Here is a 19,997-nt window from a genome sequence, read left to right as displayed (position 1 = left end):
TGTCCAACATTCAGGCCACAAGCCATATATTTTTTACATAAGACATGGACATAAGATGTTTCTAATAGAGGTAGTAATGAAATCGCTATTAGAATTTTGCAAATAACTTAAAGAAGAGAATCCTGAGATTGACCATTTAATATGGATTTAACCATGTAGACCATTTAACTCACGTGGAGGGCAAAATAAACACTTTTATATCAATACTGAATCCTAAAAAATAGGAGAACAAGGTGGAGAACATAAAGAACTGGGTAAGAAGTAGAAGAGTAGAATGGAACGATCATATAAGCCGAATAAGAACAAATAGAGAAGTAAAGACGGCAAGAGACGGTTCCCCAATAGGAAGACCACGAAAACGATGGAACGACAACTTACTGTAGACACGTTGAAAAACAGACAGAGTCATGTCTATTAAAAAGAAGAAGAAGAAGCAGAAGACGGTTCACCAATAGGAAGACCACGATAACGATGGAACGACAACTTACTGTAGACACGTTGAAAAACAGACAGAGTCATGTCTATTAAAAATAAGAAGAAGAAGCAGAAGAAGAAGAAACAGAAAAAGAAGAAGATTAGAATGTGAGGTGTGGTTGTCTGTTGTCTAAAATGAACGTGACAGGATCATTAGGGGAGGCTTTGACAAATTTACAAAAATGCTTTAACCAGATGAAAAATAATTCCTTGGTTATCCAAAACGATTTTGAATAATGATAGATGGAGCCAAGCGGGTCATTTTTACTCAATATCTTCTTCGTTCTTAACCTTTTAAAAATATACATTGGTGGAACATACTGTCCCGCAGCACTCATACGGCAAACTACAGTTGTGGTTCGACCTCGCTCGCCGATACTAATACTAACTTGTTTTCTTCCCTTTGGTGCAAGAACACGAGGTGGTTTGTACACAGTTGTCATCGCAGTACCTTCATCATAACGTTATCATAAAGCACCTTTATATCTGCTTTATTAAAAGCTAGTGCTCTATTCTTATGGACAATTGGGATGTTTATTTAGGAAACCCTATAGACATTCTTTTCCATATGTTTCTTTATTGGCACGGAAGTGGTTTCTTATATTGTTTGATACAGTATACTCATATGCAACTTTCCGTATTTTGTTTGGGGTTAATCCATAGAAAAAATTTGATAATTTAATTACATAATCAGCTAGCTGAATCTTTTCCTGTTCTTCAGAAATAACTGGTTTTCTTTCTATCGCAATTTTTTTGCTGGAAACTAATTTCTCAGACGATCTTGCAGGTACCATAATTGTGGAATCAAGTAGAGACTAGCTAATTTTCTAATTGAACAGGATTTTTGATTAACCGCGTTTAATATTCGGTTCGTTCCCTCCTCTGTATCTTTTTTAATATTATACTTAACAGGTTATCTATTTTGTAATGCCTCATTCTTTAAAATCAAAAACAAAATAACAAATTTCCAAGATAAAACGCGTTTTATGAACAAACAAACAAACTGTCAATCTTCCCTCGTACATAGTAGCAAAGATTGTGAATCTAGACTAGAAATGGCAACATCGCCGCTTTTTCTCCTGTAGCCAGTAAAGTCAATGCTGTTTTCTGAAAGTGGTGAAAATCTGGGATGTTCCTTCACGCAATTCTAGCTCTTATGTAAGCCACAACTTCGGCGCTTTGACAGGTTGAAGAAAGAGACGGAGGATTAGCACGTTGATTGAGTTTTAATGATTTGTCTAAAAATATTAAATACATAATTAGTCCAAGCTTCAAGCTGTTCGGAAGTACCCATTAATTCGCTAATCATGATGCAACAGTACGATACGGATATACAGTGCGATACGACCACGACTCCTTTCTCGGTCAAAGATATCTTGAGCATAAATAACATAAACGAAAGTGACTATTACTCGAACAATATCAAAAAGGAACATAGTGAGTCGGTACACCCGCAGTACTGGGATAACGCTGGTTATTACGGGATCAACGAGCAATACGGGTATTACATTGGCAGTGAGGGCGAGAATTATGTGAATAGGAACTACTGGAACTGTGATAGTTATTTAGAAGGGAACCAGAACCATTTTCAGCACCTGAGCAACTTTTATAATACGCAGATCAATGAGCAGACCCATAGGAACGTTAAAGATGACACGTACATTAAAGTGGAGAGCCCAAGTAAGTAAATACAACATATGACACTTTTACTTTTATTCAATAAAACAAGAAACACACAATTTTGTTCAGCCAACGTGATCGAACAATGGTTCATCTTCTTTAAGTCATGTCTCCTATCGGTGGTTCGATATCATCATCACTATTTTACTCTATCTACTGCTGCTCTGAACAGTATAGAAAAAAATGTTTCCCTATGCATTGATTACACTTTCCTTCTTCCTTTAAACTCCTTCCTACTCTTATCTTTCCCTGTATTATCAATCTTAGCATTTCTTATCGCTCGCTGTCATCTCCATTACATGTGCCAGATATTGTAACGTTCTCATTTTTATTATGTTCGTATTCTTTGGTCATTTCTCGCAATATTTCGTTCTCTTCTATGTCCATGCTATTTTAAGAATCCTTGTATAATAAACACCAGATTTCAAATGACTAGCTTATTTATGTGTCAACTTTCACGTCCATATTTTATTATCGAAAACACGTAACATCTCGGAGCTCTTTTTCTCAGTTCTAATCTATGGTCCTAATTGCAAAAAATTGTTTTCAATTTTACCAACACACTTCTTGCTATTTCTATCCTGGCCCATATTTCGTGTTAACATTATTTTCTGAAATCCAATTTCCCATGTATTTGTATTTTTCAACTCTTTCTATCAGTACATCTTCCAAATGTATGTTTGTAAATTTATTTTCTTTGTTATTATCATGTACATATTAAGACATATTAAGACATAAAAGACATAAGTCTTTTTATATTAATTTTTAGTCCATATTTTTCAATGGACTAGAGCAATGATTAGAAAAAGTCAATTGTTACATAAAACCTAAATTTTGGTGGCGGTATAAAAAATTTTGACCCTGTCGATGATCATTCACCAGTTTCTTATCTACCAAATGGGTAAAACTTTTTATTAGTAAGGATCGTCAGACGTCAGATCAGTCTGGAATTGAACGGTGAACGGTGGATTGTCAATTACTTACTGTGTATTTACTTAGTAATGCTTATTTTTCCACGGACAAATGAGTGCTATTTTTCTCATAATATAAGTTGGCAAAGAATTGTGCACCTGGCAAAGTCAGGACTGTTCTCGAAAAGATCTACGTACGTAGATTTTCAGCCAGGAACTCCTTCGCCTTCCTGGTCTTCATTTTCCTTCTACTTTTCCTTGTAAAATTAATTGAATCAACCCATATCTTTCGCAGTTCCTCATGATGTGACCAAGGTATTCGATTTTGGTTGGTTTTGATGTGGTTAACAACTCTTTTTCTTTTTGCATTCTTAATAAATCGTTCTGGTTAGTAATGTGGTCGATATATAGTAGGATATTTTCAGGATTCGACGATAAAGCCACATTTTGAAAGCCTCAATTTTCTTGCAGGTAGCGTCTGTGAGAGTCCAACTCCGTACAACAATATAGAAAACATTTAACAGCGTACAAACCTGATTTTTATGGGTACTGATAAATCATGGCATTTGAATAGCTTAATAATTTTTTGAAGTGCAGATCTTGCTTTCTCTATCCTACATTTGATTTCTAGAGAATGGTCCCAATTTTCATTGATCAAGCTAGATCTATGTTTTTACTCTTGCTATTGGTTGACCTTTCACACTGATTCTTTCAATTTATTGTTCCTTCTTAGAGATGTCACCGTGTCATCCGCGTATCTAATGTTATTGATACATTCTCCGTTAATTCGAATTCCGGCTTCAACATCCTCTACTCTGAAAGATTTCTTCAGAATATATGTTAAACATCAAGCGTGATAGTACACATCCTTGTCGGACACCACGTCTGATTTTGATATCATCGGATTCTTATGCCACTGTACGGATAGACGATGTTTGATTCCAGTAAAAATTGCTAACAATTCTTAGATCACAGGTGTTTACATATTCCAATATTTGTTAATATCTCCATCAGCTTATCGTGTTTTATTGTATCGAACGCTTTGTGGTAATCAATGAAGCATGCATACATATCGCAATTTACATCTCTACATCGTTGAAATAGCACTTGTATGCCAAAGAGAGCTTCTCTCGTAGCCACTGCGTTCCAAAAACCAAACTGTGTACGGCTGATTTTTTCTTCGCATAGTCTATATATCCTTTGAGGAATGATTTTTATAAACAACTTTAAAATGTGGCTCATTAAGCTGATGGTTCGAAAATCATTGCAGAATACGAATTTTGTTTTCTTTGGTAGAACAATGAACGTTGACTTCAGCGTATTTCTTGATTTTTATCTGACGATGTTCCCCTGTTGATCTTCCAGTTTGCTAGCTGTGTTGGATTTTTGAAGACCAGCTTCTTGTTTTACCTTTTAATGCATACTAAATGTATCGTTTCATGGACAAAATCATCCAAAGAGCAATGGAAAGACAAATGTTGCACATAAGACTAATGGATAAAAAGAGAAACGAGTGGATAAGAGAGAAAACAAAAGTGAGGGATGTTAGACAAGAAGTTGCAAAATTAAAATAGAGATTTGCCGGACACAATATAAGACAAAAAGAAGATCGATGGAACAAAATTCTTATAAGTTGGAGATCGTGGGAAGATAAACGAAGCAGAGAAAGGCCCCAAATGAGATGGGCAAATGATATCAAGAAGCACGTGGGCTCTAGGTGGATGACTGTAGCGACAGACAGAGAAGAATGGAAAAGGATCGGGAAGGCCTATGTCCAAAGATGGACCTAAGAAGGCTAATTAGATAGATAGATAGAAATGTATCGTATTTTTGTTCCAACAACTCTATTTCTTCACACTGTGTTTTTAACCAATTTTCTTTGGCCTTTCGTATTTCGGTTCTTATTTGTCTCTGACTATTTTTGTACATTCTTTTGTTATTCTTTGATTTTCTTCTTTCTTCCCTGAGTTGCAGTATATTGTCATTCATCCAACTTTTCCACTTCTCTTTATTTTCTATTAGATGTTTTTCTGTGATCTTGTTTCACATTATATTCTGAAGTGATTCTTCTGGGTCGCATGTTTGCTCCATGTTACTTATCTTTAATTACATATATGATTATCAAGTTATGTTGCCTTATTGGATAATTATGATTACCAGAATTAAGAGTGGTTTTTGTTGGAATTTTGTTTTAACACGAAGCTGTAAAATCAATATTAAATTTAATACTTATAAATTTATATAGCTTGGAAAGTTAAAACATAGTTTCTTAAATAAGTTATTTACGACATGGTTTGGCTTCTATACGTGTTAAATATTAGCCATATGTAAGTAAACTAATGCGAGATACAGATCAGTTGTTTCAGTAAATATTTTTTTTAATTGAAGGAGGGAATAGCTTGTTTCCATTTTTTTTTTCAAATATTTTCATCCATACCATCTTGCTCTCCAAAATATTACCAAGAAATATTTTTTCCACAACTTTCTTTGCATTTATAACTAGGATATAAATTTCTTGCTGCTATGTTTAGTTTTTATATGAATATATCTTGGTAAAACATGTTACCTGCTACTACAAAATTCAAAAAATGTTTGACCTATAAAAGAAATAGAAGTACCAATGCGGGTTTGATTTCTTCTGTTAAAATATATTGTTTTTTATAAAATAGTTTCATATATTGGCTCTTTTGTTGATTTACTTGCAAATCGTATTCATTTACTGTGTCAATTAGCCTCTTAACAATTTGTTCTAGTTACATTTTGCCTCTGGCCAGCAGCACCACATCATTGACATATATGCTAAATACTGATGACCTTTAGGTATCGCTAAATTTGTGTTTATTATACCGCTTTCTCTTATCTATGATTTTTTTAATTAAAATTGAAAAGTGTTGTAGATAAGGGAGCCTCTTATCTTAATTTCTTGTTAATTATGCTGTATATTTGTCTTTTCTTGTTTGTATTATTAATTGTTTTATATATTGTGCTGGAATTTTAAATTCCCTTAAAAAATGATTAATTTGTTCTAGTTTAAGTATTATAGTTTTTTATTTATTTATTTATAGTGTACAACTGGCCTTGTAGGCTAGGGCAAAAAGTTACATTTAAAATTCTTTCATTATTTTTCCCTATACGGTACTTGACGATATTTCTCCTTTTTCTTTTGCCTTCTGCTTCTCTTTTTCTGTTCTGTAAGTCACTCTAAATCTTTTCCATATACCTTATCCTAGGTTTTCTTTTCCTTTCTACCTCCTACTTAAGACCATCTTTGATAATCTTCCCACTGAAATTCGTTGTGTCTTTACATTATGTCGTAATTTATAGTATCATAAATTATGCTGCTTTTAGATGTACAAAAATAACAAATTTGTATTTATCCCATATTCGTAAAACGTCGTTCTTTCTTTTCTTTAGCATATATATCTGGTAAGTTGTTCCATTACTTTTTGAAAGCCAATACTCCTTCTAAAAACTGATCTAATCATTTTATAGACGTAGTTTTTATTAATGTTATAATCCGTCTTTTTCTCTTGTTTATTGTACATTGGTAGTAGTATATTTTCCAATTTTGTTGTTCTGTTACCCAAATTCTTTTAATCAGTTCGTATAGTTTCGTTTCCAGCAAATTTCCTGCATATTTTATGCTTTCAGTCGGAACTTAACTTTCCCCTAGTCTCGTATTGTTTTCAAAATATTCTAATATTTCATCTTGGTTGACTTTTCTATTTCCATGTCCTCCGTTATATTTTCTATCTTCTCTTCCATATAAAACTTTTATCCGTCCATTATTCATTTTTTTCAATCTTTAATTGTCTTTAAAATCTTTTTTTTATGCTGTTGATATTTTTCGTTTTCAACCTTTGCTTTTAATTAATAGATTTATTACTCTATACATTGACCCTGATTTTTTATTATTGTTCTAGAAATCCAACAAGTGACGAGTTCAAAGACCGAATTGCGGAAGTCAGGTCGACAAAGGACAAAACGAAAGCCTCGAGTACTCTTCAGCCAAGCTCAAGTCTACGAATTAGAGCAAAAATTCAAACAACAGAAGTACCTGTCGGCGCCCGAGAGAGAACAGATGGCACTGGGGTTGAAACTGACACCCACGCAGGTCAAAATTTGGTTCCAGAATAGAAGGTAAATATTTTCTTGTATACAAAACAGAATCACTATAGTAAAAAAGTAAACATTTTATTTTTAAATTTTTTAATCACGATATACAGTATAAGACAAAATGCTTAAGGCTTTAATATGTAAGGCTTTATTGTTTGTTCTAATATATAGAATTTCCAGAATTTTTCTTCCTCTGCTATGACGTGATTTATAGCTTTTTGCAAATTTTCAGATGAAAATTTTTGATATTGAGTCATTTAGTACTGCTATAGTTAATAGTTATACCACAGCTTTCATGTATGTATGTTCATTTTTAACCTTAGAATACTAACATTATTTTTACCTTTATTTACAACTAACCATTGTAAAATTTACTACGCTGAGAAAAAAATATGGTCACTGAAAAAGTATTTTATTTACAAAGCACGTGGTGTTCGTGTGTATTAAGGTATAAAAAAATGCTTATTACAAGCTTAAATTTTTATTTTAAGAAGATCTTTTCGGAATTAAATCATTCCATCATCAGTTAAATAAAAAGTTGTTAAAAAACATTGTATGGCCACTTAAAAAAAACTTTCGAAGGACATCCGTATTAAAATATAATCCTCATGGTTTTATCAAGGTAAATGCAATAGACTTAACTTATTGATTATTAAAACTGAAGATGGGGGCATCTTACATGACCCCCTGTAGCTGGTGAAGTTTTTTCGACTTACATTACCTCTGATCTGTTCTGGAGTCTTGGGCTAATTTATTTATCTTAATTTCGGACAACAAAGGGCGCGATGTTCACCACAAAATGGACGTCGGCAGTGCTCGCAATGATAGGTTTTCATTCGATGTTTTTTAGATGGACAAAATTGACACATGGCACGTTTTGACACAATAGGGCATATTCGTTCTTGCTGTGGCTCCAGATTTAAAATATTTTTAATAAGCAACTTTACCAGGCGGTTCAAAGTTGGCCAATTTACACGATGCTGTAGCCAAGGTTTCGCCAGTTGTTCAGACAAAATGACCATAAATTTTCTTCTAGTGATGGTTTTTTTCTGCTGTCGTTGCTGGTTATGATTATAAATTATCCAAGAGTTTATCCAAGCTATATTTATCATACCACAGAACAGGCAAAGAGGCCATCTTCTTGTTTTTCTGGAGATGTTCATATTTACGCACATTTGGTCAAATGTGTCTACTCCGTACTTGGTTGCATTATAAAATTTAATGATATCTGGCTTTCCAGTTGGATCACATTCTACTGGACCGTTGTGGATTGTCGACAGAAGAAGCACAGATTTATTTACTTTTGTCTTATAGGATACCATTGTTTTTTTTACCATCGAAGCAAAATAAGGAATGAACAATTTCATGATTTTTTAGATTTATCCTCTCGGGAGGTATTTCATTTTTATTTTGCCGTAAAGTACCAACTTTAGTTAAATGTTAAGGAGGTTTTAAGAGCTCTGAAGCTAGCGGTACTGACGTAAACCAATTATTCTTGGTTATGTTACGGTTACTTCCGTACACACCATGAGTTAATTGTTTTACATAATTTCTTCTAGAGGCAGTCCATTGGTTTTAGTTCCTTTTCCTAAATACAATTCTGCATCGAACATATATTTGGTACCTACGTCACACAGCATTACAATTTTCAGTCCATATTTGGCTGGCTTGTTTGGGATATACATCCGGGAATTGCATCTTCCCTAAAAACAAGTAGCTTCTCATCGATTGTTAGGTATGATCCGGGCTTATAGTACGTTTTGCAGTTCTGTATAAGATCGTCCCATATTTCACGAATGGCTGCTAATAGGTCTGTTTCTTTTCTGTCTGATCTAGACATTTTTTCATCAAAATATAAACATTCTATAAGAAATTCAAATCTTTCCCGGCCCATAGTTGCTTTATATATTGCACCAAAAATTTTTATATAGTACGTTTTGCAGTTCTATATAAGATCATCCCATATTTCACGCATGGCTCCTAATAGGTCTGTTTCTTTTCTGTCTGATCTAGACATTTTTTCATCAAAATATAAACATTCTATAAGAAATTCAAATCTTTCCCGGCCCATAGTTGCTTTATATATTGCACCAAAAATTTTGTCATCAAACATTTGTCTTGTCGCTAAATGATTGTCTTTTTGGGCAACAGCCTAGGAGTAGTCCCAAAATAAGTAGTCCTAGGAGTGCATCCAATTCGTTAATATTCACTTTCGAGTTCGTAAGTTTTTCGACTTTATATTTTTGTGCCCTAACAGAAATTTCAACATTTGTATATCCTACAATTTTTGCCAGAGACTCTGGACTCATAAAACAATGAAATTCCATGGTTTTATCAAAGGGGCCTTGAACAAAATGTACGAAGTTTCATTTTTTAAGTTTTCGTAGCGGCCTTTGGTTGAGAGGACAACAAGTGTCCAATTTTAGCTTTTAGTCTCGACGGCAACCGAGTTTTCTTCTCTTTAGCAGCAATTTCTGGAGATTCTTTTTTGTTTGATGGAGTTTGCTGGGCAGGACAATTCTTTTCCTTGTCGATTCTAGAGTCAGTACTTTATTTTCTTGAAAATACTGAAGTAAACTGTTTTTCCAACGCATTACTCTTTTAAGAACTTCTTTTTCTTTTCTTACTACTGGATGGCAATCATGGTCAGAATCTGAGTCATTTTTGCTGGATAGTTCGAAGTCTGATTCAGATGGACTGAATGCTTCTAAAACGGCATCTACTGTATAACGTGCATCTACTAACGACATCAGATCCACTTTCTGATTTATCACAATTGTTATCCGATTCATCTGGCCCAAGGTCTTCCAGGCACAATTGCAACTCAGCTTCTAACTTCCGCTGCGTGAGAGGTCTGTGCATCTCTCTATTTTTTGTATTCATATTTTACACTAAAAAAACAAAACTGATAATATCGCTGTTTCTCCAATTATACCGTTATTACTTACCTTCGTAATATTTACGGAGCTGTGCTCATTTGCATCCACTTCACTAATAATGTAGGCGTATCTGTACTTGTAAAACATTTTGATATACCCTAATGTAAGAATAGATGAGCAGGCGAAGGATAATGGTATACCCCTTCCACAATATCCTACAAAAATGACATTGGCGTCGTAAAAATTACGATGGCTAGTATTCTAGGGTTATTATAATTAAACAGTATGAGAATGTTCTCTAAAGTAAGTGGTTTGTGAATATGGGGAATGAATGGATACCACCTGCAGGATAGTGTTGATCAAGCAGTACAATTCTTCGTCTCTATTTGATTCACAACTGCAAGTGACGAAAAGTTTCACTTTCAAATCTTTTCTGACATTTTCTGCTAAGTCAACACTCTTAGCTATAACGTATTTCAAAATGGCCACAGAGTAGATAACAGTAGTAGCTCCAACACGTTTATGATTTGTAGTCCTGTTTTTCAGATCTTTTTAAATTCTACCTACAAGAAACTGTAAGCCAGCTCGAACCTTAGCATTGGCTGTTCCACTATCTTTACCAGCTTTGCTACCATCCATTTTGCAAATTTATCTTCTGAATTATGAAACTAAAATGATAACCATTCTATAAGTTGTATTTATATTTAGCCATACGCCTCACACACTTCCTCTGAGGGGAAAATTCACTTATCCCAGACACCTAAGGTATCAGAAGGATTGAGCTCTGGTGGGACTCTTTCCGTGTTATCGAGCCCTAAATGACTTGGTATGCTGGATTATCTCCCAAAAAGTTTCGTACACATCTGGACGTCGCGAGTACAGCTTTTTGTATGGTCTTATGGAAATGTTCATTTAGACCCAGCTATTTTTTGTTCCATTTCCATTCTCCATTGTCTCCTGATTTGTATTTCTAGACCTCTGTACTTCTTTTTGTCGTTTTGGCCTCTCTCATCAATAAGTGTGTTTGCCTAGTAAGTTTATTAACTACTATTAGGTCCTGTCTATTATGTGCCACTGTTTGGTCTGTCAGAACAGTGCGGTGCCAGTATAGCTTGTAGTTCAAGCATTCTGTCAGGGACATATTGATAATAAGGAAGATGGTCGGTTTGGAGAAGTCCCAGTTTGTCAGATAGTTCTTGGTGGATAATTTTTCCTACTAAGTCATGACGTTGCATTTATTATTGTTGGTTACCTTTAATTATTTCATTGTGCAAACAAAAGTTTATTTTCCATGGAAATCATACTCAATTTGACCAATAAAGTTTCCTCATGCTTGCTTATATATTTGGACTGAAAAACTTTGCTTTATTCCGAGCTTTCCTATATATTTCTTTGCTTTCCGCTGTCTTTTTTTGTGGTGTCCACGTTTCTTTACAATTATTTTAATATCTGGCTGTGTCTCCTGGAAACTCTTGTACATATTTACATACATATACCTATATAAGTAATTACCTGTTGGTAAGGTTTATAGTCGGTTCGCTATATTTACGCGGGTTTCGGATTAACAAAATTATGCTAATGACTCATTGATAACCAGTTGCAGTAAACGACTTCCCAGAAAATTAGGTAAAAACTGCATTAATGGTCATATTTTAAAATATATTAAAATAACATTAGGGTAGGTATACATTTGTTACAATATTGCAGTTGAATTGATTCTTTGCCAGTGTTGACATTGTATGTTTGGTGGAAATATTTAAAAATGCCTAGACGTGTGTTAGATGTAGATAGTCTAATTTGTAGTGTACATAAGTATTTTACGGATGAAAAAGAAAATGGCGGTCCTTTAAAATCGGTAATGTCTGTTCAACAACGCGTATGTGATGCTCTAGGAATTAGTGAAACCAAACTAAGAGGAGTATTACAAAATCGCAATAATGAACGGCCGAAAGAAGATCACCGAAAAACTCGCCTATCATTGAAAACTAAAGATATTCCAGATGGAAAAAAAATTGAAATTCGTGATACCATTTATCGAATGCGAGCCAACAAGGAACATGTGACCTTAAATACAATTCTCTCGGAATTAAAAGATAGAAAATTTGACGAAATTGGCAGAACAAGTATATGGCAAGTGATACATAATTTGGGTTTCAAATTTCAAAAGGAGGATAACAGAAAAGCCCTTTGTGAAAGAAGTTCTGTTGTGCATAAAAGAATTAACTTTCTAAGAAAATATTCTAAATTAAAAGAAGAAAGGGCAAATTTTATATATTTAGACAAAACATGGATATTTTCTAGGGGTGCAACCAAGAGAATATGGCAAGATGATAACGTAAAGTCTATCAAACATACTGATGGAGAAGGGAAGCGAGACATAATTTTACATGCAGGAGGGAAATCGGGTTTTATAGAAGGTGCTGATTTAATATTTTCATCTAAATCAAAATCAAGTGACTATCACGATAATGTGAACACAGAAATGTTTGTAAAATGGTTACATGAAAAACTTCTCCCAGGTTTAAGTGAGCCCAGCGTAATTATTTTAGACAATGCACCTTACCATTCTGAAGTATTAAACAAAAGTCCAACGAATTCTTGGACTGTTACTAAAATTAAAGAATGTTTGACAAAGGAACATATACCATTTACACAACATATTTTAAAATCAGAATTATTACGCTTGGCAAATATCCACGCAAAACCAAAAACCTTTGTTGTGGATCAGATTATTGAAAGTTACGGTCATCAAGTTTTACGTCTGCCACCGTATCATTGCCAGTTTAATCCCATCGAATATATATGGGGAATAGCAAAACAATATTATGACAACCATATTGGGCCTAACGGTTATAACGACGATGCAGTTCGGGAAACTTGGCGAAAGGCACTTTCAATTGTAACTCCAGAAGTGTGGTGCAACTGTATATTCAAGTGCGAGAAACTAATAGAAGATTGGTGGACTCGTGAAAATAAAATAAACGAAATAAGTCCAATCATAATAACAATTAATGGTGATGACAGTGATGATGATGACGATTATGATATTTTTGATGATAATGACTGATTTTCATTTTTGTTGGCAAGTTAAATTTTTTTATTTTTCATTAGAAATTCTCTCCATGGAACAAATATACATAGACCATATTTTCTGTGTGAAGTGTAATATAAAATTATTATTAAGTTTATATTAGCCACATTAGACTCCATTAATGAAGTAATTCTCCTTATTATACTGTCAATTATATAAAAGATTTTCCATTATTATTTAATTAAAAAAAGTTATGGATTATTTTTCAGTTCATTTGATCAGTTGATATTTCCCCAAAGAGCAGATAATTAAAACTGGGTACTTACAATAAAATTTTTAATCCGAAACCCGCGTAAATATAGCGAACCGACTATATTTTTTATTCATAAGAATAATTTTGGAATCTGTGACAATTGATCGTTATTGAAATTTATTTGTATTTTTAGGTACAAAAGCAAGAGACAAAAAATAGAAAAGACAGAAGAAAAAAAGCACTCATCAGTGATCACCAACTCGGGATTTTGTATACCACAAGCGATACCACAAACCCCATACAGTATTTTCCAGAACAACAACGATATTTATCCCCCCAACGAATATATATGTCAGGAAAGGTATAACGAGTTAAGTGTTTCGTTTAACTAAAAATTTGTTGTAGTTTTATAAAAGCTCTATTGTCTGTTTAGTCAAACAGTATTTAAAGGGATAAGGTGTTTTAGTTTAAAAATATTTCAAAAAAATGTTTTAATGAAAATGGAAAATACCTACTAAAAATTTTTGAGAGCGCATTTTCTAGTGTTCTTTATCTTGTATAAATAGGTTTATGTTTCTTTTACACTTGAATTACGTCATATAGACTGCTACAATCAATGACGTATACAGTATGTACAAAAAGTAACATGGCTTGCTAATATGTTGATTCCTAATAAGTTTACAAAAAAAGTTTTGAATAAATCAAGTTATCTAGGCAAGTAAATTAGAAATATATAGGGTACGCCATTACTAAAAAAACCGTAACGGTATACTTTTTAAATGGTACACCTTATATACTTTTTCGCAAATAATATCATAAGAGAGAAAATTTTGCCGGAAGTATTTTCGAGTGGTATGAAAGTTTGTTGACAAGCAATTTTCGCGAGTTAAATTTTGACACTTAAATCACGAGTCAGTCGATTGATTTTTTCAAATTACGTAAGCGAAAATTGCCAAAAGGCAACAAACTTGAATAAAACCAGAAGAAAATTTTGCCGGTAAATAATTTTCTCTCAAATGATATTCGACGAGACTATTTCACGAGACAATTAATGCACAATATCAACGAAACAAAATCTTTATTTATTTGTTAACAATATTAAATGTACAATTATTATAAGCTATAGTAGTTTCTCCATTCTTTTCTACCAAAGCATGATTTTTAGTATTATTGACCTGTATCATTTGGGAACTCGAAAGTCCAGCTTCATTTGTCGTTCTGAGATTTTTGATCAACTTTTGTGGTGACTGGAATCCAGCCGCAGATATGGTTTTAGAAGTTAGCATTTTAGTGACCGTTAATTTAATTAACTCTTGTTCAGAAAAACCTTGCTTGAACAAGGCTGACACAGCTGAAGATCGATGAGAATGGTTTGATATTTTGTTTTTTTGTGTCTATTCCAATTTTTCCAGTTTACATTTTTATCCACTTAAATACGTTGTTGATTCCAAGTGGACAGTTTTTGAACCAAGATCTATCCTTCCAGTTGGGCTGAACGCTAAGAAAGAGTCTGTCTGATAAAATATTTGGTCCCTTTTTCCATTAATCTCAAAAACAATCTAACTGGGCATAAATTTTCGTTTGATGAATTTCTTACCAGCCATTTGCTGGTTGCCAAACTTTTCGAACCGCCTTGATTTCTTTGAAAAAATGCTGTTGTATTCAATTCGGCCCATAAATTCTCCCATAACAGCAAATTCCTTCTGAAAATAGTGAATCTTGCAGTTTACGGCCTTAACAAGGAAGTTCAAATGAGCAAAGGGGAAAAAACGTTTTTTGTGCTCCATCGGGGTTTCCTCGTCGTAGCTTTGGATGATTTTTAATAGTTCTTCGGTGGATAATGCTTTTGAACTGAATTTTCTTTTTTTCTTGAATACTTGCTGCCGCTTGGTATCTCTGACCAATCTTGCACATTTGAAAGATATATCTGTGAAATATTTTTCTTGTGCCATTTTTGAGGTAGTATTCCACATTGACTTGACATTGACTGACGACGATGTTTTATAGTCTTCGCCATTGAATTTTTTCATGTTAAAGGCATAAACCTCAAGAAGTTTTGCTAGTTCCGTTATGTTAGTACGTCTTTCAAGCGTAAAATTTCTTACCCGTAGGAACTCTAAAAATTGGGTCCAAATAGAGTTTCTGGACCTCTGGGTGTTCAATGGAACATTTTCCGAAACCAATTTTTGTTATTTCTTAGGCTGTCTGGCATCCAAATCTGGAGGGATCTCTCATAATTTTGTCGCTGAGAAATTACGTACAGGAAGGAGTTTTGGCAGTAGGAAACGTGACGTTGCTATGACGTTTTATCAGTTAAAAATAGTCTAATGAAATAGACAAGTTTCCATAAATGACTAAATTAAAAGTACAATGGTTTAAAAGACGCTTTAGTACAAAATTGATTCATTAAAAGTTAATTTCAAGAAAGTTTTTATTAACAAAATAATTATCAAGAACAAATTTCTTACTAACTTTACTTAACTAACTGTTCAAAGTGTTTCCCGTGTTCTATTTGGCAGTATCTAATGTATCACAAAAAGCTGACACGACAGTTTTCAATTTTTGACGGGTTGGTCACTATTCAGTTTCTAAGATCGTCCAGATAAACAGGTTTTTTCTTTTTTGCGACACTTGTGATATTCCCACAAAAATAGTCTAATTGTGATAAATCGGGAGATCTCTCTGACCATTCAATTGCGAAAATTCTTTCCTATGCATTGCGATCCTAAAAATTGTGATGCACCATCCTGTCGAAATTAACATTCCTTATTGCAGGAATTACTTGATCTCGTAAAAAATCTAAATCTTTTTGGTTGTCTAAAGTGTCCTCTATAAAAAATGGACCAATGATAGTAGTATTAACGATCCTCTTCAAATATTAATTATTAAGTTCTAAAGGCTCCGCTTCATTAAGAATTGTTATCACTCTCTGCAATTTCGGAGATAAATTAAATTATTTGTAAAATGATGGTCCATATCCACGTTTTCTATTATGGTTTTCCAGAATTCCATTTGTCGATCAAAATTGTCTTCAGATAATTCTTGAAGCAGCATTAATTTATAAGGATATTATTTATTTCGCCGGAGAATATTATGATCCGATCTCACACTAACATCATATTGTATTGGCATGCAGTTCTTCGAATGGAAGTTTATGGATTTTCTACAAAAGATTCTAGATTTTTCATCATTATTTGTTGTTTTCGGTCGTCGAGTTTTGGGGCGATTTTTAGTTGAATCCATTTCTTCACAACATTTTACAATTCTCTAAACTGCTATTTTGGTAATTGGATTACTTTTGCATTTGTTACCGTCATTTTGTGCTGTGTTGCTATTTGGATTGTTTTTTGTTAAATATTTCCTTTTGTTTGAAGTAATATTGTGTGTCTTCTTCCAATGACTTCGAGTTTTCGAATTGTTCCACCTTCTAGATAGATAGTTGCTGGAATTTATTCCTCCAAATTCTTTTACAGATAATGGTAATTTCTTCAGTATACTGAGTATCTTCTACTTGGGAAAGATAGATTTGTTCTAGATTGCGTTACATTAGTACATGGAGAAACCATAATTACCCATATGATAAATGAAAATATGCAGAATCGGTGATTGTATTAACAAACAGACTATACCATGTATATATGATAAACACAAAGGAAGATTCACTAAAAACAAAAGTTAAAATTTTGAAGTGTGGGTTTTAAGATGTTAATGTATGTTTGCCACTCTTTGACTCCAAATGGTAAACTGAAAAGTAGAATTTAGCGTGCAGAAATGAAAGACCTTAGAATAATAATGACAATAACTAGAAAAACAAGCTAAGAAGTGAGAACGTCAGATCTCTAGTTTAAAGATCTTTTTCCTATTATCAGGAGTATTGGCAGGAAAAGATGGAGGTCAAAATAAAAAGAGGTCCAGAAGACTTCAAGAAACCATTACTTTTCTATTTATCCATGCTTACCAAAAAAATTGCCCATTTTAATTTTTACTATAATAAAAAAACATTCCTCGTTGATAACCCGCCTAAAAATTAACCACGGCCTCTTTTCAGAGCATCTGCATAGGATTGGAATCTATGGAACTCCCTTCTGTCTGTGTAATAATAAATCTATCGTAGATTTGATTATTTTTTGATTGTCTTTTTTATAAGGAACAGACTCGGAAACTATATGTAGGTTTAATCGATCTCAACATTAAACTACCAGTTAACACCAAAAATCTGTTATCTTTTCTGACAAATCTGTATATAATATTCTAATCAAGTGTATTAACGATTATAAGATAGAAATTTAAACATCCTGATAACAATTTTCAGTGGCAAAAAAATTCTTTGTCTAATGCCATCTCTTTCTCCATACACAAACACAGGCAACGTTAGGTCAGTACTTAAAAAAATAGAGAAAAGTCAGCTAAAATTATTGGCTTTTGACTATTGACTATTGACTATTTGACATGCATGTTTTTAGAAACTAATTAATAAAAATAGGGATTTTTTATGTTCTTTCGGAGATTTTTCGGAATGACAAACTAGAGAGGATAATAGTTATCTTTTGGGTGTTCTCCTTATTTGTATCTTAAGGTGATTGTTGTATTTAACACGCGAATTATTTTTTCTAGTTTACGAGAACGTGATATGACCTATTTATTATGTGCCATGAATTCATATGTGAGCATAAACAATCCTAGTAAGGCTTGTAGTTATCATTTTCAAACATAGCTTCCCGAATATTCTTATAATGGTGAAGATGGTCGGTTTAAAGAAGTTCCAGTGTGTTGGGTAGTTTAGTACAAAGTGTCTTTAATACTGAGTGATGCTGTTACTTATAATAAATTGCGAAAAAAAGGCCTGACAATCTCCTGTAAGATATTGAATGATGTATTGGTTTTACTGTTTTACAGCCATAAATTCCAAGCAGTTTTGGTCGATTTTACGGATGATCTTGACTGATAAATAGTTTCGGAAAACACTTTTCCTAATGGCAATTAATAGTATTTGAAATCAATTTTTTTTTATTGTTTTCGTCATATTTAAATTTCTAGTGGAATTAGTTTACAGCAAAAACACAAAATAACTAAATAATGCGTTAAACAAACGAACCGTTGACGTACTGAATAAATACTGTTTGACTGATCAAACAAAAAAAATCAACCAAAAAATTGTTGTTACCATCTAGGATTAGACTGATGTATATACAGCTTTACGTGTTAAGTTTTTCAATGCCGATTTACTAATCCCTCGTTATTCGTACGTTCTAAATTTGTACATAATTTATTTTAGTTATATTTTGCTATAAAATAAATTTTTTATAAAAAAATATGTCTTTTATTTTTCTTTTATGAGTAATTATAAATAAACATTGGATGTATGGTATATTTTTTATGCACCTGTAACAGTACGCAAAAATTTAACTCGTTTGTTTACCTGACCCTTACCCTTACTAAAAGTTTTTTTAATTTTTGATCATTTCACGGTATAATACGTTGTTATGAAATCGGCAAAAGATATAACTTTGGACAAAGAAATTATGATATTTTTTGTGGTAGGTGGCACCACTGCTGAGATTGAGTAATAACTTTTTACAGGTTTTGGCTAAAAAATATGAAGATGTGTTTATATAATATTTGTACTCTTATTTAAATACAATACTTTCAACCGTATTTGAGAATAAGCAATTGAACAGTTCAAAATACCAAAAGGGCACTACCAATAACAGACGAGAAAGAAACTTGTTACATCAGAAGTAAAAGCAGTTTTACTTAGAACAACAAACTCATACAAAATATTCAACTTGTTCTCCTTCACGATAGTCCGGTCTCCTTCCTTCATGAGGTGAGTTCGTCTGGTGAGTTTATTTAAATGATAGAAACTAATGACTATATATCTCCCCAAAATTAAAGTCGAGAAGATTATAATCAGTGCTTCTTGGTGTCCATTAAATATCATTCCTTTGTTAATACATCGTTGACTAAATGTGTGATTAAAAATATTTGTAATATCTACTGGGAAATGATCTCTATCCCTCATAAACCACAATTATCTTCTTACATCTAGTGACAAATCATTCAAACTATCACTAAAAATATTTTGCAAAAAAATAATCTTAATTTAAATTTCGAGTTCTCGTGTTGCCTGTTCCGCCAATTAAAAATGCTCGTTCTGGCAAATGTTGCTTTAATCGGTAGAACTGTAACCGTCGTAAAAATTCTCTTAGAAGGAAGTTTTGTACAGAAGTCAAGTGCTAAGGGAAGAAGTTTTCTTTTTTGGAATTTCAATAATAGACGACTGCCTTACTTCTATTGTTGCTGATAATTTACATAAAAATTTTCATATACTCAAACCAAAATTTCATCTTTTTAACTTTGGCTGTGATTTTTCCGGATATTTGAAAAGCTTTTGTGATGTCATTGCTTTCTGTCTGTATAATAAAAGTCCACAGCATCTGCCTGCTGAGATCTCTAAACAAATCCTATGCTGCATTTCATCATTTGTTAAATAATTAGGACGTATCAAGTCACTAGAAAAAGCAGTGATAGTTTCAAAAAGTATCGTCAAAAAAATCCTTGCAAGATGTACAGCTGATTTTGCTTTGTTTTTTTAAACAATGTGATAACTTTTGTCTATAAAACGTTTCTTATACAGTTTAGAGAAAAGGTCA

General features: G+C 33.0%; 1 protein-coding gene across 1 annotated transcript; it reads left to right on the top strand.

Annotated features, from left to right (window-relative positions):
- Positions 1–1,749: 1,749 nt before the first annotated feature.
- LOC140440979 (uncharacterized) lies at positions 1,750–18,581 on the top strand. The gene is made up of 3 exons (XM_072531339.1): positions 1,750–2,154; positions 6,989–7,205; positions 13,538–18,581. The coding sequence occupies exons 1-3, from the start codon at positions 1,782–1,784 to the stop codon at positions 13,734–13,736; spliced, it is 789 nt and encodes a 262-aa protein (XP_072387440.1). The 5' UTR covers positions 1,750–1,781; the 3' UTR covers positions 13,737–18,581.
- The last annotated feature ends 1,416 nt before the right edge of the window (positions 18,582–19,997 follow it).

This window comes from Diabrotica undecimpunctata, chromosome 5 (genome assembly GCF_040954645.1).
Source record: "Diabrotica undecimpunctata isolate CICGRU chromosome 5, icDiaUnde3, whole genome shotgun sequence".
NCBI lineage: Eukaryota > Metazoa > Arthropoda > Insecta > Coleoptera > Chrysomelidae > Diabrotica > Diabrotica undecimpunctata.
The sequence above is the reverse complement of the archived record's forward strand: the minus strand, read 5'-3'. Positions and strand labels throughout refer to the sequence as shown.